The sequence below is a fragment of the Anolis carolinensis genome, chromosome 4, assembly GCF_035594765.1.
Source record: "Anolis carolinensis isolate JA03-04 chromosome 4, rAnoCar3.1.pri, whole genome shotgun sequence".
Classification (NCBI taxonomy): domain Eukaryota; kingdom Metazoa; phylum Chordata; class Lepidosauria; order Squamata; family Dactyloidae; genus Anolis; species Anolis carolinensis.
The window spans coordinates 163,363,933-163,391,228 of record NC_085844.1 but is presented as its reverse complement, the minus strand read 5'-3'; the positions used below and the strand labels follow the sequence as shown (position 1 = coordinate 163,391,228).

Below are 27,296 nucleotides of genomic sequence, written 5' to 3'. Positions count from 1 at the left end.
CAGAAGGATTCCTGACGGCTCTTGGGGAATTTCCCGCCTCCTCGGCAGGTGATCCTGTTGATGCTCTGGTCTCTCTCTGGAATGGAGAGATGACTAGGGCAATAGACATGATCGCTCCGGAGCGTCCCCTCTCAAGTAACCGAGCTAAACCAGCTCCTTGGTTTACTGAGGAGCTGGCAGCGATGAAGCGAAAGAAGAGGGAACTAGAGTGCGTGTGGCGATCAGAGTATAACGAGTCAGACCGAACACGGCTCAGCTCCTATCTTAGGGCATATGCCGCGGCAATCAAAGCTGCAAGGAGAGTCCACCTTGCGGCCAACATTGCGTCCGCACAGAACCGTCCGGTGGCGCTGTTCCGTGTTATCAGAGGGTTGTTAACTCCCACCAATCAAGGTGGGAGCCCTGATAACTCGGCAGCCTGCTGTGAAGCATTTGCTCGGTTCTTTGCGGACAAAGTCGCTCTGATCTGTTCCGACTTTGACACCATATTAACGGCAGTCTCTGAGGATGTAACGAGTGCACCTGCTTGTCCAGTTTTGTTGGATTCATTTCAATTCGTTGAGCTCGAGGATGTGGACAAGATCCTTGGAGAGGCGAGACCGACCACATGCATCCTAGACCCCTGCCCATCCTGGCTGGTGAGAGAAGCCAGAGGGGGTTTGGCCGAGTGGGTGAAGGTGGTGGTGAATGCCTCCCTTCGGGAGGGCAAGTTTCCAGCGAGCCTAAAAATGGCTGTGATCAAGCCGCTGTTGAAAAAGCCATCATTGGATCCCACTCAATTCGGAAACTTTCGGCCTATTTCCAATCTCCCCTATTTGGGCAAGGTCTTGGAACATGTGGTTGCCCCGCAGCTCCAGGGATTCTTGGTGGACACTGATTTTCTGGATCCGGCACAGTCTGGCTTCAGGCCGGGGCATGGTACCGAGACAGCCTTGGTCGCCTTAGTCGATGATCTTCGCCGGGAACTGGACAGGGGAGGTGTGTCCCTGCTGGTTCTGCTGGACCTCTCAGCGGCCTTCGATACGGTCGATCACGGTATCCTTCTGGGACGCCTCGCAGGAATGGGACTTGGAGGTACTGTCCTGCAGTGGCTCCACTCATTCCTGGAGGGTCGGTCCCAGATGGTGTCATTGGGGGACGCCTGCTCGGCCCCACAACCGTTGACTTGTGGGGTCCCGCAGGGTTCTGTATTGTCTCCCATGTTGTTTAACATCTACATGAAGCCGCTGGGAGAGATCATCAGGAGTTTCGGGGTCCGGTGTCATCTGTACGCAGATGATGTCCAGCTCTGTCACTCCTTCCCACCTGTCACTAAGGAGGCTGTTCAGGTCCTGAACCGGTGCTTGGCCGCTGTGTCGGACTGGATGAGGGCCAACAAATTGAAATTGAATCCAGACAAGACAGAGGTCCTCCTGGTCAGTCGGAAGGCCGAACAGGGTATAGGGTTACAGCCTGTGCTGGATGGGGTCACACTCCCCCTGAAGGCGCAGGTGCGCAGTCTGGGGGTGATCCTGGACTCATCGTTGAGCCTGGAGCCCCAGGTCTCAGCGGTGGCTAGGGGAGCCTTTGCACAATTAAAACTTGTGTGCCAGCTGCGACCGTACCTTGGGAAGCCAGACTTGGCCACGGTGGTCCACGCCCTTGTTACATCCCGTTTAGACTACTGCAACGCACTCTACGTGGGGCTGCCTTTGAAGACTGTTCGGAAGCTTCAATTAGTCCAACGGGAAGCTGCCAGGTTAATAACTGGAGCGGCGTTCAGGGAGCGTACTACTCCTCTGTTACGTCAGCTCCACTGGCTGCCGATTAGCTACCGAGCACAATTCAAGGTGCTGGCTTTAGCCTATAAAGCTCTAAACGGTTCTGGCCCAGCTTATCTGTCCGAACGTGTCTCCTGCTATGACCCACCTCGAAGCTTAAGATCGTCGGATGAGGCCCTGCTCGCGGTCCCGTCAGCCTCACAGGTGCGGCTGGCGGGGACGAGAGACAGGGCCTTTTCAGTAGTGGCTCCCCGCCCATTGAAGTCAGGCAGGCTCCCTCCCTCCTATCCTTCCGTAGGAAGGTAAAAACTTGGTTGTAGGGCCAGGCTTTCGAATAAGAATCAGCAGCATTAATTACTATTATGTATACTGGAACTCAATTGACAGACCCAGTCTTTTAAACTTGTACACGCCTATCTATATTTTATAAATGCATTTTATGAATGTTATATGTAAGTTAATTTTTTAACTGATTTATAGTGTATTGTACTGTTTTTATATGTCTGTTTTATTGTAAGCCGCCCTGAGTCCCCTGTTGGGTGAGAAGGGCGGGATATAAATATTGTAATAAATAAATAAATAATACTGATAGGACAGTGATTCTCAACCTGTGGGTCCCCAGGTGTTTTGGCCTACAACTCTCAGAAATCCCAGCCAGTTTGCCAGCTGTTAGGATTTCTAGGAGTTGAAGGCCAAAACATCTGGGGACCCACAAGTTGAGAACCACTGTGATAGGAAGTTAGTTAGGAATCACAGAGTTAATCTAAATGAGTTCAAATCTTTAGGTTCAGAAGTAGTGCATCCCATAGTATTGAAGACACTTGCTGACATACTCAGAGAACCACTTGTCATCATTTCTGTAAAATCTTGGAGAATGGATTACATGCCAAAGGACTAGAGAAGAGCAAACATTGGCCCTCACTTCAAAAAAGGCAAAAAAGAAAATCCAAGAAACTAGAGACCAGTCAGCCTGATCTCAATACCAGGAAACATTATTAAAATAGATGATACAGGCATGTGTTTGCAAATATCTTGATGATAATACAACTATTACTAGCAACCTGCATAGGATTATGCCCTGCCAAACTAATCTTGAATCTTCTTTGAATCGGATTACTAGTTTAGCAGATGGTGGGAATGCTACAGATATAGTATTGATTAGTAAACTGACTAGAATCATAGAATCATAGAATAGTAGAGTTGGAAGAGACCTCATGGGCCATCTAGTCCAACCCCCTGCCAAGAAGCAGGAAATCACATTCAAAGCACCCCCAACAGATGGCCATCCAGCCTCTACTTAAAAGCCTCCAATGAAGGAGCCTCCACCACAGTCCGGGGCAGAGAGTTCAACTGCTGAACAGCCCTCACAGTGAGGAAGTTCTTCCTGATGTTCAGGTGGAATCTCCTTTCCTGTAGTTTGTAGCCATTGTTCCGTGTCCTAGTCTGCAGGGCAGCAGAAAACAGGCTTGTTCCCTCCTCCCTATGACTTCCCCTCACATATTTGTACATGGCTATCATGTCTCCTCTTAGCCTTCTCTTCTGCAGGCTAAACATGCCCAGTTCTTTAAGCCGCTCCCCATAGGGCTTGTTCTCCAGACCTTTGATCATTTTAGTTCCCCTCCTCTGGACGCTTTCCAGCTTGTCAACATCTCCCTTCAACTGTGGTGCCCAGAATTGGACGTAGTATTCCAGGTGTGGTCTGACCAAGGCAAAATAGAGAGGGAGCATGACTTCCCTGGATCTAGACGCTATACCCCTATTGATGCAGGTCAAAATCCCATTGGCTTTCTTAGCAGCCGCATCACATTGCTGGTTCATGTTTAACTTGTTGTCCACAAGGACTCCAAGATCTTTTTCACATGTACTGCTGTCTAGCCAGGCATCCCCCATTCTGTATCTTTGCATTCCATTTTTTCTTCTGAAGTGAAGTATCTTGCATTTGTCCCTGTTGAACTTCATTTTGTTAGTTTCGGCCCATCTCTCTAGTCTGTCAAGATCGTTTTGAATTCTGCTCCTTTCTTCTGGAGTGTTGGCTATCCCTCCCAGTTTGGTGTAATCTGCAAACTTGATGATTGTGCCTTCTAACCCTTCGTCTAAGTCGTTAATAAAAATGTTGAACAGAACCGGGCCCAGGACGGAGCCTTGCGGCACTCCACTCGTGACTTCTTTCCAAGATGAAGACGACGCATTGGTGAGCACCCTTTGGGTTCGTTCGCTTAGCCAATTACAGATCCACCTAACCGTAGTTTTGTCTAGCCCACATTTTACTAGTTTGTTTGCCAGAAGGTCTGAGGGACTTTGTCGAAGGCCTTACTGAAATCTAGGTACGCTACATCCACAGCGTTCCCTGTATCGACCCAACTCGTAACTCTATCGAAAAGAGATCAGATTAGTCTGGCATGACTTGGTTTTGGTAAATCCGTGTTGACTATTAGCAATGACTGCATTTGTTTCTAAGTGTTTGCAGACCACTTCCTTAATGATCTTTTCCAGAATCTTGCCTGGTATCGACGTGAGGCTGACCGGATGGTAATTGGGTTGTTCTTTTTTCCCTTCTTGAAGATAGGGACCACATTTGCCCTTCTCCAATCTTCTGGGACTTCTCCCGTTCTACAAGAACTTTCAAATATGATTGCCAGTGGTTCTGAAATAACTTCAGCTAGTTCCTTCAGTACTCTTGGATGCAGTTGATCTGGCCCTGGCGACTTGAATTCGTTTAGAGTGGCCAGGTGTTCCTGGACAACTTGTTTCCCTATTTGGGGTTGGATTTCCCCAAATCCTTCATCCATTTCATGTTGCTGAGGTTGAAGATGGCTTTCTTTTTTTTGAGAAGACCGAGGCAAAGGAGGCATTAAGCAGTTCTGCCTTTTCCCTGTCCCCTGTCGCCATTACCCCATCTTCTCCTCGCAGAGGCCCTATCGCCTCCTTTTTCTTCCTTTTTCTACCAACGTAAGCAAAAAAGCCTTTTTGTTGTTTTTAATGTCCCTGGCAAGCCTGAGCTCATTTTGTGCTTTAGCCTTGCAAACCTTTTCCCTACAGGAGTTGGCTATACGTTTGAATTCCTCTTTGGTGATTTCTCCCCTTTTCCACCTCTTGTGCATGTCTCTTTTGAATCTTAGCCCGGTTAGAAGTTCTTTGGACATCCATTCTGGCTTCTTCGCACGTGTCATATTTTTTTTCTTTGTTGGCACTGTTTGCATTTGCGTCTTGAGTATTTCACTTTTAAAAAACTCCCACCCATCCTTAACTCCCTTGTCTTTTAATATTGGTGTCCACGGAATGTTTCTCAGTATTTCCTTCATTTTTTGGAAGTCAGCTCTCTTAAAGTCCAGAATGCGGGTTTGAATTTTTTTCGTTTCAGCCTTCCTTTGTATTGCAAACTGCAGGAGCACATGGTCACTTGCCCCTAAGGATCCGACCACTTCGACTTCAGGTCTTCCACATTTGTTAAGATTAGATCAAGAGTTGCTGATCAGCGCCTATCGGGGGTCTACAAACCCCGGTCCTGCCGTGGATTGATTCGGCAGGGCTTGCCAAGCCAAGGTCCTTTCCCGACGACCCCAAAGATCTGCTGTTCCTCAAGAACGGCGGTTCGAGCGGGTCCGGGATCCCTGGCCAGCAAGACGCGGTTCGAGAAGCAGGAATTTTTTCCGGCACAAGCCGCACGCCGCACTCACTTCAACAACAGCATGAAGAATACAAGAATACATTAGAATCGGGCGCAGGGGGAACCCGGTAAAAATGTAAGTAATCTCCGTTGGGTCGCTAACTTCCTCATTAGCCCAGAAGGTGGAAATAGGGAAATAAAAATAATAAGAACAATAACGACAGATTTAATGTGAGTAGGTTGAATGGTTGCAAATTTGCAAAGTAGTTAGCTTGTCTACCCGATCAATCTGAGAGATACAATAAAAGCGAACCCAGAAGGGACAGCCATCAGCCATAATTAGTGAACTCTTTTTCATACTGGCAGCAATTTAAAATCGGGAAAAGCCAACCGCCGGCCATCAGTTTGCAAGTGTCCCATATTAAGGCAGCGAATAAGAGATAACAGCACAAGGACTGACCTTGGAAAAACTACGGATTAGTGGTGTTGTGTCCTCAGCACTCAACTCCCACGCGCCCGGCGAGAAGTGGAGAGGAGTCCCCACCTCGAGCCGGAAGCGACTCGCTCCTGCACCAGGAAGCGAGGGAACATCAACGGGTGAACACACACCATAGAGTGGCGATATAGAAGTCATTCCTTGAAAGGCTGTTTTGCAAGCGTGCCTCGTAGAGGTGGAATAACAAAAGCAACTACCATCCAGACCAGCAGGTACACACTGTTTTGAGCCTTCAGTCGGAGTGGCTGAGCGGTTGGGTGGTGCTTTATGTAAAGACCCTAATATTAACAACAGAAACCACGAACAATATAAATCCCCAGATACCAACAGAACCAAGGGGTGTGACAGCAAGATAAGACTTTAAAGAAAAGAGATACGATAGGCTCGACTCCCTGGCCCGATAAGTAGACCAAGAAGCATCCAATCGAAATAATAATAATCGAAATAATATAATCCAAATAGAATTCATACTTAATACTCAATATAACTTAAACTTAAACGGAGGTCAGAATGGCAACATTCCGTGGAAAATGGGATAAAGACATAAAAGAAGCTAAACAAACGCCAAGAAGGAACTCCTTACCAGAGGAAGTTAATTGGAGAGACCTCCTCCGAGAAATTCAATCCATATCAACCAAACAAGACCTACTCCAAAAGGAAATACATGAAATGGCCCGGAAACAGGATACACAACACAAGATATTACAAGAAGATATGGCGGATCTCAAAAAAGAAATTAAAGAAGAAGTTAATATGATAAAAACGGAAGTAGTAAAAAATATTCAAGAAATCTCGGGACTAAAACTCCAGAATGACAAAATGGAGAAAACACAATTAAAAATGCAAAGGAAATTGGAGACCCTGGAAGCCAAGAATAACAGGATAGAGAAGATACAAGACAGATTAGAACAAAACACTACAGATTTCCAACTAAGACTCAGAAACATACAAGAAGAACCAAAAGAAAATATTAAACAAATCTCAGCTCAGATAGTAGCCAAAATTCTAAATTGTACGGAACAGGACGCACTCGAACAAATAGACACAGCCCATAGGATATATACAAACTACGCAAAAAAAAACAAAGTAGCTAGAGACACGATAGTCCATTTTGCAAAAAAAAGCACAAGAGAAGAAGTTTTCAGAAGCTCCAGACATCAACCAACGATATACAAAGAAAGTAAAATCATGGTGTACAAAGAATTCCCACAATCGACATTAAACAACAGGAGGAAATATCTTTTCCTAACGGATGAATTGAAACGACTTCAAATTAAATTTAGATGGGAAAGACAAGAAGGATTGATGCTAACGTATAAGGAGGAGAGAGTCTGGATAAAAACTGAGGAGAAAGCGGATGAATTCTACAGGAAATTAAAAAAGGACATATCACAAAAAACCAAGCAACAACCACCTAGCCTGGAAAAGAATCCAAAGCAGGCAAAGAAAAGAAGACAAGACTCTCCCAAAGAGGTACAGACAGCCCTATTCAGTGAAGACATTGAAGATAATCCAGAGGAAGATGGGGAGGAGGAAGAAGAAGGCGCAGTGAGTGATATATATTTCGATGACTAATTTATTAGGTGCAATAAGAATCTTCACAAACAATGTAAACGGTTTAAATTCAAAAATTAAAAAAAAAAAGATTATTTAATAACCTAAGGAAGAATAATTATGACATCGTAGCGCTCCAGGAGACACACATAGCCGTTAAAAATGCTAATTATTTAACAAACAATAGTTTAGGGAAAGCCTTCCACTCCTTAGACAAAAAAAAAAAAACGGGGAGTAACTCTATATATAGCAGAAAAATTTAACCCGGTGGAAGAATTCAGGGACCATGAAGGTAGGATCATCGCAGTTAAAATATTAATGGGTAAAGAATCCATCTTAATATGTAATATCTATATGCCAAACGGCCCAAAACAGAATTTTGTCAAACAATTAAGAACTAAGATCAACGAGATAGAATTTGATCACCTACTGATAATGGGTGATTTTAATGGGGTCATTGACTTTAAACTGGACAAATCATCACACAATAAGAACAACAACAAAAAATATATTAAAAACTCTCTTCCGAGAAACCTATCTCAACTCATGAACGAATTCGATTTATGGGACATTTGGAGACTAAAGAACCCCAACCAAAAAGACTACACATATTACTCGAGCAGACATCAGATATGGACCAGAATTGATATGATCTGGGCATCCAAAAGCCTAGCGCCCAAAATAGAAGAAATAAAAATACAGGCAAGGGATCTCTCGGACCACTGCCCTATAACGATGTCAATAAATAAAAAAAACCATAGAGCAAATTGGAGATTAGATAATAATTTGATTAAACAGAAGCAAGACATTGAAAACTTAAAACAGTTAACTAAAGAATACTTCCAGTTAAATGACAATGAAAATGTCACCCCACAAACTGTGTGGGACGCATATAAGGCGGTGGCAAGAGGCTTCTTTATACAACAAAAAGCTAGGAGAAACAAAATTAAAAACCAAAAATTACAATCACTCCAAGAAGAACTAGAGAAACTCGAGCAAAGATTAAAAATAAACCCTAAGGAAACCAACATACCCGTAAAAATAAAACGATTACAAAAAGAAAGGACCAATATACAATTAGAAACCCTAGCTAATCAATTAAAATGGACGAGACAAAATTCATTTGAAAATGCAAATAAACCGGGAAAATGGCTTGCTAGAATAATTAGGAAAAAGAAAAATAAGCAACAAATTATTAAAATCAGTGCAATGGAAAAAGAGGTATTTACGGACGATGAAATTAAAATGGAATTCCTGAACTATTATAAGAATCTATACAAAAAAGAAATAGTTAACCCAGAAGAGATAACAAGTTACATATGCAGTCAAAAACTACAAAAAATATCCGATACCCAAAGATTAAACCTGAATAAAGATATTACCGAAGTAGAAATTAAAAAAGCCATCCAGGACTTAAAATCAGGCAAATCACCAGGCCCAGACGGCTTTACAGCCGAATTCTATAAAATTGAACAAATAGAAGTAATCCATTTTTTAAAGAAAATTATGAATATAGCATTAAAGGAAGGTAAAATCCCTGATTCATGGAAACAAGCAGAAATAATTCTAATTCATAAAGACGGAACAGACCCGAGTAATGTAAGGAATTATCGGCCCATATCATTATTGAATAACGATTATAAAATCTATACGAAAATCCTCGCTGAAAGATTCACAAATTTTTTGAGAGACTGGATTTCAGAAGACCAAGCAGGTTTCTTACCTAACCGCAGTACTAAAGATAATATCAGAATTATTCTGGATGCTATAGAATATTATGATCAAAACCATCAAAAGGAAGTGGGATTTTTATCATTAGACGCGGAGAAAGCCTTCGACAACGTCAATTGGGAATTTTTCAAATTCTTATTTGCAGAGTTAGACATGGGAATCTTTTTCCAAAATGGGATAAATGCAATTTACTCTAATCAATTTGCAAAAATTAAAGTCAATAATGTATATACTGATAACTTTGTAATACAAAAGGGAACAAGGCAAGGCTGTCCGCTTTCCCCCTTAATCTTTATATTCACGCTAGAAATTCTGATGAGAGCAATAAAAGAGGATAAAAACTTAAAGGGCATCAAAATTGGAAATCAAGAGCTAAAATTACGCGCATTTGCCGACGATGTTATATGCATATTAGAGAACCCCAACGAGACTATAAAGGACTGGCTAAGAAAGATTGAGGAATTTGGTGTATTGGCGGGTTTCAAAATAAATAGTAACAAGACAACAATACTTACAAAAAACATGACAAAAAAGAAACAACACGAATTAAAAGCGACTGCGGGATTAGAAATCGTCAATAAAATTAAATATTTAGGTATCTGGATTACAAATAGAAATAACCAACTATTAGAATTAAATTATAGGACAAAATGGCAAGAGATAAAAAGAGATATTGAGGACTGGAAACACTTAAAGATATCACTCATGGGAAGAATAGCTATAATTAAAATGAACATTCTGCCCAAACTACTATACTTGTTTCGTAATATCCCTATTATTAGAGGGAAAAAATTATTTATCGAATGGAACCGGGAAATTAACAAATTTATTTGGCAAAATAAAAAACCAAGAATCAAATTTTCTACTATGATCACACCCAAAGAAAGAGGGGGCTTTGATGTACCAAGTCTACAATTATATCACGATGCCTGCGCGCTAGAATGGACAATAGATTGGGTAAAATTAGAAAAAATTAAATTACTAACAATAGAGGGATTTAACCTGCGCTGGGGCTGGCATGGATACCTATGGCAAGAAAAGGAAAAAGTAGATAAACAATTTGGAAACCATTTCGTAAGATCAGCCCTAATTGGAATCTGGAAAAAATACAAGAGATATCTATACGAAAAAACTCCCCTCTGGTTCGCTCCTCTAGAAGCAATCCAACGCAGACTACTAGGTTGGCAAAAATGGCCTACGTACAGAGAAATTATTAAAATAGGTAACATGACGAGTGACGCTCCCTCCTTAAAGGACATAGAGGAAATTAAAAAACACTATAAGAACATTACATGGCTCCAATACTATCAATTAAAAGAGTGTTATAAAATAGATAAGGAAGTTGGCTTTAACACAAACACAAATTTCTGGGATATCTTACTTAAAAGAGAAAAAAAATTATAACAGCAATTTACAATAAAATACTAGAATGGAATACGGAAACGAACATAATCAAAGATTCGATGTTAAATTGGTCTAGAAATATTGGTAGGCCGATAATGTTGGACGAATGGGAAACTATTTGGAATAAAAACACGAAACTATGTTACTCTATTGAATTAAAGGAGAACTGGCTAAAAACTACACACAGGTGGTACCTAACACCTAAAAAATTAGGTCTTATGTATAAAGATAGTAACAAGAATTGCTGGCATTGTGGCAAACAAGTGGGCTCATATTTCCACATGTGGTGGGGCTGTAAGATAATTAAAAAAATTTGGCTAACAATCCATAGAGAATGTAAAAGAATCTTTAAAGTTAATTTTGAATGTAAACCCGAATACTTCCTTTTAGGCCTATACAATTTTAAAACAGAGAAAATTGATAACCCAGAAGTAGGGAAAAATAACAAACAGAAATTATTTATTTACGTTACCACTGCAGCTAGAATAGTTATAGCCAGGAATTGGAAAGATGGAAAAAACCTCAGCAAAGAAGAATGGATGGAAAAATTATTGGACATCAGAAACATGGACAGACTGACTTTTCTGCTTAAAAAATCCACGGGGCAACCAATGAAGGAAACAAACTGGACACTCTTAGACAACTACCTACAAGAGACAACGCTCTGATGTGGAACACGGACTGGAAGTTAGAAGATCGGAAGTCTCCCTCCAATCTCCCCCCCTCCATACCCCCTCCATACCCCCCCCCTCTCCTCCCAACCCCCCTTTCCCCCCAACAGATCCCTTTTATCCCTTTCCCCCCCTTTCTGTCTCTACTACCCCTACTCCTACACCTGCCCCCCCCTTCCCATATTTTCCCATGTCCTCCTCTTATGGAAACCTTGTCCTTTCAACCCACCCTCCCTCCTCGCCCCCCTCCCACTCTTTTGCCTCCCCCCCTATGTCGATGTTAACTATCAAAACTTAATAAAAATCATTTAAAAAAAAAAAAGAGTTGCTGATCCCCTTGTTGCCTCTTCTACCTTCTGGACCATAAAATTGTCTGCAAGGCAAGTGAGGAATTTGTTGGACTTTGTGCTTTTGGCCGAGTTTGTTTTCCAGCAGATATCACGATAGTTGAAATCTCCCATGACTACTACATCTCTTCTTTGTGCCTGTTTGGTCAGCTGTTGACAAAAGGCTTCATCAAGTCCTTCATCCTGACTCGGGGGTCTGTAGTATAAACCCACGACGAGATCTTTTTGAGTCCCGGTTCCCTTGATTCTTATCCAGATGCTTTCAAGCTGGTTTCCCGGATTACAGTCTTGCATTTCTTCTGCAACGTAACTGTTTTTGACATATAAAGCTACTCCCCCTCCTCTCCCCTTTGTTCTATTTCTGTGAAAGAGGCTATAGCCCTCAATGGCTACATTCCAGTGATGGGAGTCATCCCACCAGATTTCAGTGCTGCCTATGATGTCGTACGTGTGGTACTGTGCTAAAAGTTGGAGTTCGTCTTGCTTATTTCTCATGCTCTGTGCATTAGTGTAAAGACATGTAAGCCCCTGTGACCTTCCCCCGAGCTGTTTATTTGGGATTATTGTGCTCTCGGTAATTGGTCCTTGCTGTGTTTGTGCAGCCCTCCATTTAGCCTTTTGGCGGTTCCCTGTGGTCGTGGGTAGTATAGTGATTGCCAGGCTGTTGTTCCCCTCCCCCAGTGGATCTAGTTTAAAGTGTGCCTGATGAGGTTTGTGAGTCTGTGTGCAAAAAGATGTTTTCCTACTTGTGTGAGATGTACCCCATCACTTGCCAGTAGGCCATCCTCCTGGAAGAGTAGGCCATGGTCAAGGAAGCCAAAATGCTCCTCTTGCCACCATTTGCTGAGCCAGTTATTGACCTGTACTATTTTTCTGGCCCTTGTAGAGCTGTGTCCTACAACGGGGAGGAGGGATGAAAAGATCACATGTACATTACACAGTTTTAGCTTACTTCCGAGGGCTCGAAAATCATTTGTGTTCTTTTGAAAAGTATGCCTAGCAGTATCATTGGTTCCTACATGAATCAACATAAGGAGGGGGAGGGTGATGAGGCTTTAGGAGCCTGCTGAGCCTCTGAGTGATATGGTGTATTTTTGCCCCCGGGAGGCAGCATATTTCTTGAGCCATCCCATCCGGTCTGGAAATGATGGCTTCTGTTCCTCTAAGGAGGGAGTCACCTACTACCAAGACCTGTTTCCTTTGAGGACTGACAGGGTCCCTTTTGTGCAAGACAGTGTGTATGTCCCCTGAAGAGTGTTCTTGTTGAAGTGAATCATGTAGGTGTAAAGTGTTGTCCTCCTCAACATCCCCAGTGCATTCATCAATGACAATCCATTGAGATGCGTCCGAGAGCCCATCACTCTCCCAAGGATGTTCCTGTTGCTCCTGGTCTATGATTGGGGATGGAGCATTTGCATAATTACATAAGTGTGAATGTGGTGATGCACTATCCCCGTCAGGGCTATCCCCAGCGCATTGATCAAGGGTGGCCCACTGAGTGGTATCTAAGTAACTGTGGTCCTCCACAAGATGTGTTTCCTGATTGTATGTTAGTGGTGTAAGAATTTGGAATCTGTTGTGTAAATCCAGCTGAGCAGAGGAGTTCTGCGGAGGCTGCCTGGTCCTGTGTCTCTTTCTATGGGTGACCTCCTTCCAAGCCTGAGGGTTGTCTACTTTTGAGTTGATCTCCCCAGAAAGTTCCTGATCATGGTGGTGTTGGTGTGATGCAGGCTGCAGATCTATAGCAGCGTGTTGTGCAGTGTCCAAGAAGAGCTCGAGTGCCTGAATGTCCTTAAGAGTCTTAATGTGGGCCTTGAGTTGGTGGATCCTCTGCTCCATCAGAGTCATCTGTTTACACTTGGTGCAGGTGTAGTTGAGTAGTTGTGCAAACAACATGAACATGCTGCAACTTGTGCATGTGGTGGCAAGTATTTGCTGTTGATCCATCTCTTGGTGAGTGAAGTGACCAAGCAGGATCGTGTGTGTTATGGGCAGATTGCTATCCACCTTCCTGTGTGTGTGTTTTTAATGTTGTTTTGTTTATTGTATGTACTGTAAGAACGTGTTTTAGTGTAGGGGTGGTTTCGCGAGCACCGTCAGGCACAAGCGACGCTGGCTCAGAAAGCTTCAACAGGAAGCCAACACTTTCAAAACAATAGCCACACCTCACTTTCCAAACAATAGTAGAGCAGCTAGCCTTAATTACAGCTAGCCCACATTCAAGAATCAGCACAGGCTCAGGCTTTTTAAGGCAAAGAGTCTAATTATGGAACAGATGAAAATACTATCTAATGAATCTACAATTGGTTGGAAATTATTGCTCAAAGAGTTGTCATCAGAGGCTGTGCTTCAAACAGGAAGGAGATCTCAAGTTGAGTGCCACAGGATTCTGTCCTTGGGCTGATGATCTTCAATATGTTTATATCGAATTATTTAAACGATGGGATGGAGGGAATCCTTATCAAATTAGTGGCTCATGTAAAATTGGGGAGAGTAGCTAACACAGTGGACTGTGATAAAATAGAAAACTTGACTAACTAATCAAATGAAATTCAACAGACACAAATGCAAAATGCTACATTTAGGCCAAAAAAAATCACATGCACACATATAGGATGGAGGAAACATGAATCCATAGAACTACATATGGAAAATACCCTGGGGTTATGGTTGATCATAAATTGAAATGAACCAGCTGTGTGATGCTGAAGCTAAGGTGGCAAATGCTAGTTTGTGTTTGTGTGTGCCTTCAAGTCACTTCACAGTGACCTCATGAATTTCATATGGTTTTCTTAATAAAAAAAAAAACATCAGAGGTGGTTTGACAGTTCCTTCCTCTGAAATACAGCCTATAACACCTTGTATTTGTTGGCAGCAACCTATTCAAGTGCTAACTAGGGCTGACCCTTCTTACCTTCCAGGATCAGCCTGAGGGACCTTCTACACTGCCATATAATCCAGAATATCAAGGCAGATAATCCACATTTATCTGCTTTGAACTGGATTATCTGAGTTTACACGGCAATACAATCCTGTTCAAAGCAGATAATCTGGATTTTATACAGCTGTGTAGAAGGGGCCTGAGTCTAGAGTCTTTGGGAGATGTATTAGGTTCTAAATGCTATGCTTAGCCTATGTTTATAGAACCATAGTCTCCAAGTCAAGGGAAGCAACAATCCCACTATATTCTACCCATCTAGAGTACTGTGTTCAGTTTTGGGCACTTCATTTAAAGAAAAATATTGACAAGTTAGAGCAATTTTAGGGAAGAACAATTAGGATGATTAGAGATATAGAGAACAAAACATATCAAGAGAGATTTAAGGAGTGGTGTATGTTCAGTTTGATGAAGTCAAGACTGAGGGATGACATGATGCCGTTTTTAAATACCTCAAAGGCTGCCAAAAAGGAGGTGATGCAGATTTATTCTCTGCTGCCTCAGAAAGTAAAACAAGGTCTACATTAGAGTAGATTTCAACTCAATGGTGAGAGGCTTTGCAATGGAACCAACTGACTAGAGAGGTAGCTGTGTCTCCTTCTCTATTTTTTCAAAAAGAGGCCAGACAGCTACCCTCTCTGGGTGCTTTAAGTGGAGATAAAGCATTGAGCAGACGTTTGACTCCATGCCCATAAGATTCCTCCAAACTCTCTGATACTATAATTCTGGACAGTTACTTTCACTAGCAAGCATGTACTTCCACTGAGCAAGGCTCTGCATATACCCTTTGGACTTTAAAAATACTTCTGTTCCACTGACTGAAGAAGACAAATGGAACCATTAGCATTAAGTTTAGAACTGGGAAAGCTAGTAGGCCAATAGGGACAGACAGTATAGCACAGAATTCTTAATCAATATTAAGAATTCTCTTCAGATCCCATACTTTAAGGATTATAGATAATGGCATACAGCACTGTGAAAAAAAGGAAATATTTTTCACTTACCGTATCCTATAACCCCAATTACACCAAAAATGAAAATCCAGAAGAGAATCCCTGCGATGAATCTCAAAAGCACAAGGAAGAGCAAGCTGACAACCATTGCAATAAATAGACCTCTGGAAAAACAAGGACAAAGTAGATTAATTAATACAGCCAGCCATCTGTTGTCAGTTCCATGATCCATCCTCTCACTCAAAATAATTCACCAACAAACAGATTTTTGAGTAAAGTGTTTTCTCTAATCAGGCCAATATTTCAAAATTACATGGCAAAATAACCATAGCCCTAGAACCAGAGCAACTACTTTATTTATAGAGTCTATAGTCAAGCAGTGAAGCAAAATCCAGGTTCAAAGTTTCTAAGCTTTGACATGAATAGGGAACTAAATAATTAAGTTTATGAAAGAAAGTTGTTTTGTTTTTCACGGTAAGTATGTTCATTCCCAGCAGCATGGAATTTTACTCATTTTTTAAAATACGGTATTACAATAACCCAACAATTTTCACAAAATCCTTGAGTGCTATAATGGTGGGATAATTAAGGACTGGTTCTTCCAATACAAATAATGCAGAAGAACTATAACAAAATATCAGTATGAATGTATAGAATGAATGGATGTATCAGAAGATGCTTTTCCTTCATATTCATTTTGTTCATTATATACTATTACAATTTTGCATGTGTGAGATGAGACCATTTGTGAATAACAACTTACATTAAAATCCAATACCAAGAGCTGGCATAGTCTTCAAAAATTTTCATCCCAACTGATCTTGCATCGAGAACATTATTGATGCCACTTTAAAAAGAAAGTGAAAGATGTTTTAAGTTTATGTAGAATACATTCTTTGTTTAAATCAAGCAACTTAAGGGATCACTATAATAGCAAAATACAAGCTATATCACAAAACATTTTCAAATCAGGGCTCTGTTTGTAATATTTGTTCTACTAGTAAAATGGAATGTAATGTATTGTTGCTAGTAATAAGATTCTATTATGATACTGCAGATCTGGATTGTGCCCAAAACAAGAATCAACTAAAGGAAAAAATAAATTGCATAAACATTTCAGAGATTTGGGTTTCAATGCATATTTCCCCAGAAGCAACTCTTGTGAATGCAATAGGATTTACTTCTAGAGAGACATGAGAGAGTGTAATATAGTGCTTTGAGTGTTGGCTAGGACACTGGGAGACCAGGGTTCACAATCCCTCTGCTCAGCCTTGGAAACCACTGGTTGACTTTGGGCATGTCACTCTCTTTCAGGCAATTGCAAACACCCTCTGAACAAATTTTGACCAGAAAACTCTGTGATAGGTTTGCTTTAAGGTCACTATAAGTCAGAAAAACATGCAGTGGTTCTGGTCTAGTGACGTGCCTCAGTTAACAAAGCCTCTGACAAAGAAGTTCCTTTTTACAAAATCTTTTTATGACTGTCCAGCACTACCTTGTCCTCTGTCTGGAAGATTTTTAAAAGATCATTGGCATTGAGAGCATGGCACAGATGGGCTACAAAAAGATAGAATTTCAGTGTTGTGTGTCTGCAGTAAACAATGCACTAAAGTTTAGAAGGTATGGGATTCTCCTACTCTAGCTGATCCTAATGTAGCTGCCTCTGCTGCCTACAGCAGGAAGGGTAAACAAAGCAGTTGCCTTCAGGATACTTTATTGAGCCAGCATGAAAAGCAAAACACAGAGAAAAGGAGAAAGCAGATAAGCTGCCTCATCGGCTACTCCCAACTTGTAAAAAATTAGATCTGACTATGACCATGGAAATTGTCAAAAAAGTGAAGGCTGGTGAATAAAAAGTCATCCCTGAATATATTTTTGAAAAAGTCTTCAAACAGTTTCAAAAGGTTCATAATATTTTGTTTATGTATGCAAGGCTTAGCTGTCCTGGTTGTTTCATTTTACACTTGCACAGTGCTCGTTTTGGATGAAATGTTTGTCCAAATATGTCCAAATATGTTGAACTGCTCTTCTTTTGTGATGTAGGACCCAACGCCTATTCTTTCTGTGTTATTTCTGCTTTAGGAACTAGCTTTTATGTTAAAGAGGTAATTCCCAGGAACACATCTACTTTGTTAATTGAAGTATGTCTGTAAATCTATATCTATAACCACACTGTGTAAGGTGTAACAAGACAGACAACAACAAAATTAGACAACAGCCTTGGTTGGTGTGAGGTGACAAGCTATACTGAATTAGAACTGGAAGAGAAAGGATCTTATGTTCTCTCAGCTGCATGCGAGGAGGACAAAAGAGAAAATGCACAAGCCTATGGGAAGGCTAGCCTCATTTGTCTCACTAAACATGATATTTAGTATGACATCCAAATATAGCAGAGTTCATTCAATATATTCTCTACCATACTGCCATGTGCTGAATATATTGCTCCACAAAGTTGGGCTCAGCATATGGCAGGAATGTAACCATTTTTAAAAAAAGAAATTGTTATCTTTGCAGAGAAAGTACACACTGACATATCAATCTGATAAAACTGCTTGCCAAGGTTGGAAGACTTGTCATTTTGCATGGAAAACATTTTACACAAAATATTGTATCCTTTATGTTATGCAATGCTTTTTGGACACAAATGAATTTATCAGTAAACATTCCTGAAATACAAAATAAAATAAAATAAAAACAACTATCATATAGAAATGTTCATAATCTCACATAACAAGACGAAAACTGGAAATGTATTGTATTGGCATGAAATCAGCCAGGATTTAGATTCCTGGAAAAAGAATAGTGAATGCCTGCAAAAGCTACTTATATATTTAGGTCTTAGAATCTGTAGTTGAAATAAGACCAGGGAAGAAGGGGATGGTTGGCAAATTAAGCACTTCATTCCCTTATACTTCTTTTCTATGAATTCCTTACGTTTGGAAAAGGAAGAAAGAAAGATAAGAAGTACATCATTGGAAATCACATAAACCTGAGTGTTAAGCAGCTAATCCCTGAAATAACTAAAATGAAAAGTGTGAAAATCCATCACCTGTTCAATCTAGAGGTAAGTGTATACATAAAACATTTATTTGTACAAATTATCATCTGACAAACAGGTTGTACAAAGTAGTATGAACAAACACACAGGCACACACAATCCATACTTTGCAGCTTCCCTGAGATCTGTTACATTCCTTGTCTTTCCTCTTCCATCTCTGAAAGTAGTTTGATTGGCCACCGTCAGAACACCATTTTTAGTGGAGAAATCAGGAAAACATCTCTGAAGAACTGTGAAAACAAAGAAGTGATGTGCTTTGTTCATGTATAATTAATCCTTAATTGATATCTTACATTCAGTTCATTAAGTGCTCAAAGTGTTCTGTACTTCTCTTTAAAATTATCTTAGAAATTAAACTAGCATTGTGTAAAATTACCCTATTTACTCGAGTCTAATGCTCACTTTATTTGTCTAAATTACCTTGCCAAAATTGGGGTACGCATTAGATTTGCATCACATGGTAATCTTGGTGCTGAGCCAAAGCAAAAGAGGAAGCTGCTTTAGGAGCCCCTGGAGCTCCTATTTGAGGGACATCATCTCTAATTTGCTATGTCTCAATACAATGCAATCCTGGAATTGTCATTTAGTGAGGAATCAGGATTCTTTGGCGGAAAAGGCTCAAGGCCTTGTAGAACTACTTCCCCCAGGGTGCCACTGAACTAAGGCAATCAAAGGAGATTCATTCTACAGCATAGAAAATTTTCTTTTTTTATGGCTGGAAGCTTTGGTGTTCTAACACTTTTGTTTTTAAAAAAGGAAACCTAAACAGGCAGCAACTGTAATGCCAAATTACAAAGAGTGCACTTTAAAAAAGTTATTTCTTTATTAAAATAATCATACATTTGTAAGTGTTTGTTGCATACAGTGCCATGTTTTCCAGCTATTAATATTTCATGATCATTTCTCACATAATATCTTTTCGCTTTTGGCTGCTGCACATTACATTTGGCACCAAATATGTTGTGGGGGGGGGGGGGTTCAGGATTTTGAGAATTGAGGTGCACATTTGAATCAATGGCACATTAGACTTGATTAAATGCAGGTAATCCTACTTCACTACAGGAAATGCTAATGTGATTGTTACTGTTGTTTTATTTGTACTTTATCAGGAGTGTACATAGATATACCACATGGTTGCCCTTTCCCTATTAATCCCCACAAGGTGGGGGGCGGGAAATCAATATTGACTCATAAGACAGGTTTACTGAGGAGTAGTGATAGCCCAGGGACACATGGGCTATCACTGATCTATCAGGAATTTGAGCCAGATCCCTGTTCTAAGTCCAGCACTTGAACATTACTTCCTTTTCTGTGATCAGTGGTTACTATAAAAATTGTGCCATTTGAAACATCGTGTTTGGAAAAATTCAACAATTAGTGTATGCAATATGAGTAACGAAAACTGGAATTATGCATATATGCACAATATACAATTTAAAAAAAATCATCCCAACAATTTGAATGGACTAATTTTACTAATACTAGACACAATATACTATACAGATACTCAAGCACTTACAAGGTCGACTAGGAACGATCATGGAAGGACAATCTTCATCACGCATAACTTGGGTCACAGACTAGAAATCAAAATAAAAACATTTGAACGTAACATTTCTAAAGTCTTTCTTAATTTTTTTAAAAGAACACATTTTTCTTTTTAGATCATTTTGAAAATAAAACACCCTTCTGAATTATTTGATTGAGGCCTCAGTGGCATATTCAAATGAGATATGCATGGAACCATGACTCTCCGGCGGCCTACTAACAATGAAAACAGAACAGCAGGCATCAAGACATGCCTTTGAATAGAAAATGCTTCAGCAGGTGGCTTTGTCCTCATCTTAGAAAGAACAAAATTACCTTTTAACACAATTAGCATAATTAACTTAAGGCTGCAATCAGGACTCAGTAAGGGGTTTTCAGTATGAGAAGAATATTATAACAGGCTTTAATTTAAAAAACAAAACAACCAAGTTGCTTCAAACCTATGGTATGAGTGCAAGGTTAATTAATTAACCCCTAAAACTAACATACTTTCACTTATTCCCTCATTCAAAAGGTGAAAAAACTCCTATGCCTGATCTTATATAAAATTAGAACTTGGAAACAATACTTTTTGGATTACAGTTCACAGAATTCCCCATTCACTGGCCTCGCTACATGGTATTTTCAGGGAATTATACTTCACAAAAGTACATTTCCAATCGTCTGTACAAAATATATCTGATAACTCTCCCAGTTCTGGGCAAGCACAGCTTTGTCAATAACCTTGAGGCTCTCCTACATTTTCTATGGTAGCCAGCATTGTAGAAATGTCTTTGCTATATCCCACCAGACAAATGGGCATGCTACAAATCACAGCACCATTCAAAGCTCTAACTACCTTCCATTTTGATTCAGCTAGAGAGCTGTTCCCATGAATGGCTCTACAGAAAAATGATTGTGGCCAGTCTATCTTCTTTGGTGTGTTAAACTGTCATGGAAATAAATTTAGGAAGAAAATAGGGAAAAAAGAAACTCATCCTCACCAATGCCTGGCAAACTTTTTCTCCCTCTCTCCCTTACTCTGTGTGTATTAAAGAATGCAAGACAGTCATTGGCAAAGGGGCTGAGAAGTTGTCAAAGAGATGGGGGTGGTGGTGATGTAAAATGATTGTATCAATGAAAAGGAAAGGTTGGTAGTGTGAAGAGAGACTAAGGCCGCTTCAACACTAAACAACAATTTCAATCATCTTTAGGTGGCCAAGCGGTGGCCCCAAATACTGTCTTTTTGGCAGGGGATGGTCAAATACCTACCTGTGCCAATTCAGAATTGGCACTGGGGAGGTGGGGGGTGGTGGCATATCACCTCTGGTCCCCTTGCCCTCAAACTTTTGTTGCAGGTCTCCAGATTTCAAAAAGTTCCTGCCATGTCGAAAGGATGGCAGGATTCCCCTTCCTTCCTACAAAGCCCTCTTGATGTGCCAGGAGGCCTTGATAAGCCTTATGCCTCCATCCATAGGCCTGCCAAGTAAGTTTGAAGGTGAAACAGGGGCAGGGAAATAAAATTAGTACTGCCATCCCTCTTTCCCAGGCTACCGGAGCCCAAGGAGGTGGGATGGCTATGGGGACTGCTGCTGGGTTCACACATGGCAAACCAAGAGGCAGTCCCCAAACTTCCCATACCTGGGAAGGTGTAGACCTTCCTAGAAACATTGATTTCCAAATTTATTTCAGGTTAAACTGTGTTAGCCTGATGTGTTGTTTGGATGCCTCAAGCTAATCCATTTTTGAACTGTATTATATAGCAATGAAGTTGGAGCCCAAGAGGTATATTTGCAAATGTGTGTGTGTTGGGGAGAAATGTAATTACATCTGTGTATGTGGGTAGATTCGGCAAGAGAGAATAGAAGGAAGATTTTGTGGGACATTACAAAGTGAGAGCTGGTTAAAGAAATTTTACTGAACGATGGAGTTTGGTGCTTAGACCGTTTCTTTGCCTTTCCATTTAGCATCTTCAACAGTAGTCAACACATTATTCTTAATCTCTCCGGGATTTTTTCTGTGAAACTAATGTTTTGTTTTGCTTTGTGTGGTCAAGTATGCATTTTGGTATTTAATGCTCTACCTCTACTTTGTACTTGGTTTTTCAGGCAAATACGCACCCTTTTGTTTTTATTTATTGGTTTAATTGTTTTTAAATGTTTGGAATTTTAAACATGGTTGTTAATTGTTATTATACTGGTTTTTGTATCTTGTATGATGTATATGTATTGAATGTTTTATTATATGTACACCGCTTTGAGTCCCACTTGGGAGATAGAGCGGTATATAAATAAAATTTTGTTGTTGTTGTTTCCGATTGTATGGCCTCAGGGCAGCAATTCTGTGTAGCCAGATTCCTGTAGCAGCCATTTTGTGACCAGCCATGCAGCCCCATTCCCATAGCGGCCAATTTTGTGATGGAACCATAATAGTTTTCTGTGTCTATGGCTACAAAGAGACTAAAATCCACCATCTTGCCAGTTTCAATCTGTATCCAAGTTTCTGAGATGCTCAGGATCTTATTTTTTCCCATCATCTAAACCAGCCATTTAAGAAACATTCACTCTCATTGACATCATTGGGAAAGAAACTAGTTCTGTCCATGTAGTGCTGAAATACCTTTTCACCTCAGGCTAACAAGATAGATCCAGAACTACCCCAAATAGATCTTATTTTCAGTCACATAGCTTGACAGGAAGGCTAACTTGCAGTGAATTTTACAAAGGTTGTGATCTTTGAATTGATGAGTCCCCCCAATAATAGTAATTGTTAAACTATTTTAGAATGTTTTATTATGTTATTTTTATAGATGGTTTATTCCTATATGTGTTTGTTGTTTGGAATGTTTTTAAAATATTGTGAGCAGCTTTGGGTCCCATTCATGGAGAACAGTGGAATATAAATAATAATAATAATAATTATTATTATTGTAAAGGATACAGTGGAGGTCGTAGAGCTGATTTTAGGCTGGTTGCCATTTTAGGTTGATTATCACAATTAAAGTGATGGGAGGGTGAGAAAATGGGTAATGGAATTAACAGCTGGGTTTTTCTTTTTTTACTTTTGGAACATTTTTGATGAAAATTTGCCTGAAAATTAATTCCAGAAAGAAAGTTTGATCATTAGGAGGGTCCTTGGGCTCATCCAGGAATCAGAATAGTATCATCTAGGACCATGTGGTGGACCTCATTTTCCCTATTAAGAAAAGTATTCACCATATCCAATAGTCCCTCATCTTCCCCCCTTGGGAGCTTAGGTTTCCTTCCTTAAAACATAGAACCTGTGCACAGAAATATATATATAAAATACCATTTTATGCTAAACTGTACCAATACCTCCCCTTTTCCAGCCCTGCTCATATTGAAGTTCACATAACTTGCACCAGGAGTAACACTCTTCTATAACCAATATTGACAAATAAAAAATAATCGCATATAATATCTATCTATAATTACCTTTCGCGGTTTATTAAAGCCAGGCTTGCAAAACTGTCTGAAGTACTCCCAGTAATTTCTATAGGAAGACTGCATTTCTATGTAGGTTGCAAACCTGTCTGGGCACTTTGAGACACAAAGCTTTAAGGAAAGAAAAATGCACATTGTTTGAAGCTGCACTGGAGGATGAGAAAGTTATGTTATCAAAGCAGCGAGACAAGAAAAAATGTCATCTGTAGAAACACTTCATTTTATCAGATTGCCTGCTTAGCACAGCACTTAGAAGCAGACATGATCATTTTTCTCTCCCCTTTGCAATCTCTAGATAAACAATTGAAAAGAGACAGCTGGTTCTTTCTTGCACAGCTACAGCATCTTCCCAAGACTTTCTGCCTGTTCAAAATATTTGATGTATACTTCTAATTTTTTGAAATGAAACACTTGCACCAATTTTTTTCCCAAATAAGATTTTTCTTCTTTGCTCCAAACCACCTACAGAGGCATTGGGGACATCAATGCAGTGCAGCTTGCTCAGTATCAAATTTATGGCATATGAATACCAGTCAATAAAGACTGTGATAGTTAAAATGGTTTGCCCTTTTAGAAAGAACCTTGAGTGCAATCCACTTGCAGTTTCCATCGCTCAGACAAAAGCAAATTTAGTACTCACTATCTTAAGGTTGTGCACAGGTTAAAGCTACACTAGACGGGTTTTATTCTGGCTGTAACTTTTTCTGAAATCATAACACAAATTGTGAAAGTTGTACTCTGGTCTCAAGATCTATTTCACTAACAGATTTACTATTGAAATTGGGGAAGAGAAAAAATACAACATTTCACAGTTATTGCTAAGGGAATCGTTACATTTTAATGCTCCTTGAAAGAGATATGTTTTGCATCCTTTCTGTTACTTGGGAACATAAAATGGTTTATATGCAATGATTTTACTGTATGCCTGTTTACATTAATTCATGTGTAAAGTTAAATTATTTTCAATCATGTATATCAATTTGACTGGGTTAGAGACTATGCCAAAACGTCAGATCATATGTCAGCAAGAGCAACAATCAAATGTAACATGCAGAAGATTAGGCACTCATGTACCATGCTACTTCGCATCTCCACTTCTGGCAGCAACCTTCCCTGCAACTGCCTCAAAGGTACTTTCAAGAGATGGAGACCCTCTGGAGCGGCAGTCAATGAGGTACAAGGGGCTGCTACCAGAAGGAAATGTGGCAATTACCAAGCGCATATGACCAGAGGCACTCTATAAAAACACAGAATTGTTATCTTGTATAGCAATAGACCTATAATGTTGTTAACAAGGTCCCTAGAGCTGTAGCTAATAATCCTTGAAAACACCTGGGGTCAATAGCGTAGTACCATAAATTTACTATAAGCAGCACTAGCCAATTACTTATTCTCTTCCATTCTAAAAAGGGAAACAGATAGCTAGGATCTAAGAAGTGATTACCCAGGCCAAAAGATGGTATAAAGAAGGAAAAATAATGTGGAGAGACAACAGTGAAAATGCTGTTAACTTCTACATGCAAACTGATCCAACAGTTGGCTGTCAAAGAGGAATTACATATTTTCCAAGACTACTTTCTGGAAGGGGCAAAAAGGCCTACAAATCATTCAGATTTCCCCCCCTGAGAAACACGAATATGACACAGATATTCACAAAGCAATACAGCCAGTACTCATTTTGACAGCACTCATGATATTTCCTCCTCTCATTCTCTGAAACAGTGGCAAAAGTCACATTCAAAATTAAGAAGACATTTTCTTTTCCGTCTGATTGGACTGTATTAAAAATACTAGCTCAGAAGTTCTGGGTAAGTATGGGGATCTAACTATTGTACTATCGTATAGGCAATATGTATTATTATTTACCTCCATAATATAGAAAGCAAGTAATAATTCCAACATTTGTCATCTTAGAAGTAGTTTACGCCATGAGAAAACACATGAATTCTGAATACCTATTACATACCTGTGTTGTAGGGCACTGTAGGTTTATTAGCACTATAGGGCTGGCACATTTCAGAATGTTAAAATAAAACAAAATTGTCTTGTTCCTAGAAAGGAATGGACATGAAATGATTACCCTATGCCTATTGCAGCAATATTTCACAAAATATATGAATAATATATGCTCCATACATATCATTCAAAAACCACTGCAAAATTCAAGGTACTCACAGAGACTAAGAAGTATAAAACCTCATGTGTTCTTAATTAAGTAGCAAGCAAGTCAAATTCTGGTGAGATTGATATTCTCTATGGAATAACCCAGGCTGGTATCAATTCATTTATATGTCACATTAACTTGTATCTCACAGGTAAAGGTTTTTTTACCTGTCAAAGCAATACTTTGTTCAAGCACACACACATAAAAGCACACACCTCAGTATAAACTAGTTGTTGGTATTTATGTTAATCACAAGATGGCACTAAAAATCAATCAAGAGTGTGTTTGCTGTGGATAAAATATTTTCTGTCATTAATACAAGTATGGATTGTGTGTGTACTTATGCAAAAAGCATGTGGTAAAGATGATATTAGCACATTGATTTCTGTTTATGTTGCCCAAAGAACAGACAGAGCATTAAGACAGACTTCCATTAGTAACTGCACTGTCCTTCTGAAAATGCACATTTCTCCTCTACACTATGTGTGAGGAAGACTGGTAGTGTAGGGAAGAGAGATAACATACGAGTCTATGAACAGTTCGCTGACCATCTGTTTTCTACAGATTCAGTCAGTGACTTGGTGCATTGTGAAAAACTCAGAATAAGTACAATTCTTCATTGTATAATAGCCACCACTGCATAATAGTTCCACCCCCCCCCCCATTTTGATCCCCCAAATTGGTATTTTTGCTTTCCTCCAGTAATAGTCAGGCCATTGATTCATTGCCCCAAAGTACCTACTTCGTTTACTCATTTGCATGCCCCCTTCCAGCTATGAGCCTCATTTGGCTGAGTAAATTGTGTAGCTGGAATTTTTTCACCACGTAATAGTCGCACCCCCATTTTTCCACCCCCAATAAGGGATAAAAGGGTCACCTATTATGCAATGAAATACAGTAACATAGACATAAACTCATCTGTGGGATGACGGCAGCAAAGAAATATTTTATCTGTTATCATTGCATTTGCACAGAATCATTGAATGGAGATTTTTTGCGGTCCTAGTACTATCTTGACAAAACACCACTTGAGATGTTGTTGAAGCCAGTTATATGGCAGCTACTGATAAAATTACTTGGGCCCACTATGATGCCAGAAGTGAAACAGGTTAATGTTTTTGCCCCATTAAGTTCAAAGTAGTGGGATAAAAAAGTTACATGTCTTATTTTGAAGAATCACAGTGCAGTAAAACAGAAGGGCTGAGCTCTGCCCATCAGAGGATTTTTCAATTTAGAAGAAACCCAAATGCATTTCACTTTATGGAAAAATGGAAATAAAATAAAACAAATGAACAAATGTAGCTAGGACCATTGGTCAATTATGTTCAGGCAATGGGAATATTTTACTTCTGTACAACGTTGTTATCATACCTTATTCAATTTCTAGTTTATTTTGAAGTGAAATGGCTCTAGCTATTGATTGGGATACAGGAAGAACAGAATAACTATACAGAACAGTAAATACCAGCCACATAGATTTATCTTCTTTATAGGTCATCTGCATTACATGCTGCCTATATAGTCCTCAAACTGCAGAACAAATTTAGGGCTTAAAATATGGAAGCTAAAAAATAGATGGATTGCCATACAGAGAGATTTCCTAGAGGACTTCTCGTGGTAAT

At 40.0% G+C, this 27,296-nt stretch overlaps 1 protein-coding gene across 6 annotated transcripts in view; it reads right to left on the bottom strand.

Annotated features, from left to right (window-relative positions):
* The window catches only part of slc44a5 (solute carrier family 44 member 5), a 268,997-nt gene that overhangs the window by 52,336 nt on the left and 189,365 nt on the right, over positions 1–27,296 (bottom strand). For all 6 annotated transcript variants that reach the window (XM_008114106.3, XM_062978139.1, XM_062978141.1 and 3 more), the window contains 6 exons: positions 25,477–25,561; positions 23,502–23,621; positions 20,039–20,099; positions 18,626–18,749; positions 16,225–16,308; positions 15,513–15,625 (listed from right to left, as the gene is read on the bottom strand). In XM_008114106.3, coding sequence (XP_008112313.1) covers positions 15,513–15,625; positions 16,225–16,308; positions 18,626–18,749; positions 20,039–20,099; positions 23,502–23,621; positions 25,477–25,561 — 587 coding nt within the window. The remainder of the gene's footprint in view (positions 1–15,512; positions 15,626–16,224; positions 16,309–18,625; positions 18,750–20,038; positions 20,100–23,501; positions 23,622–25,476; positions 25,562–27,296) is intronic.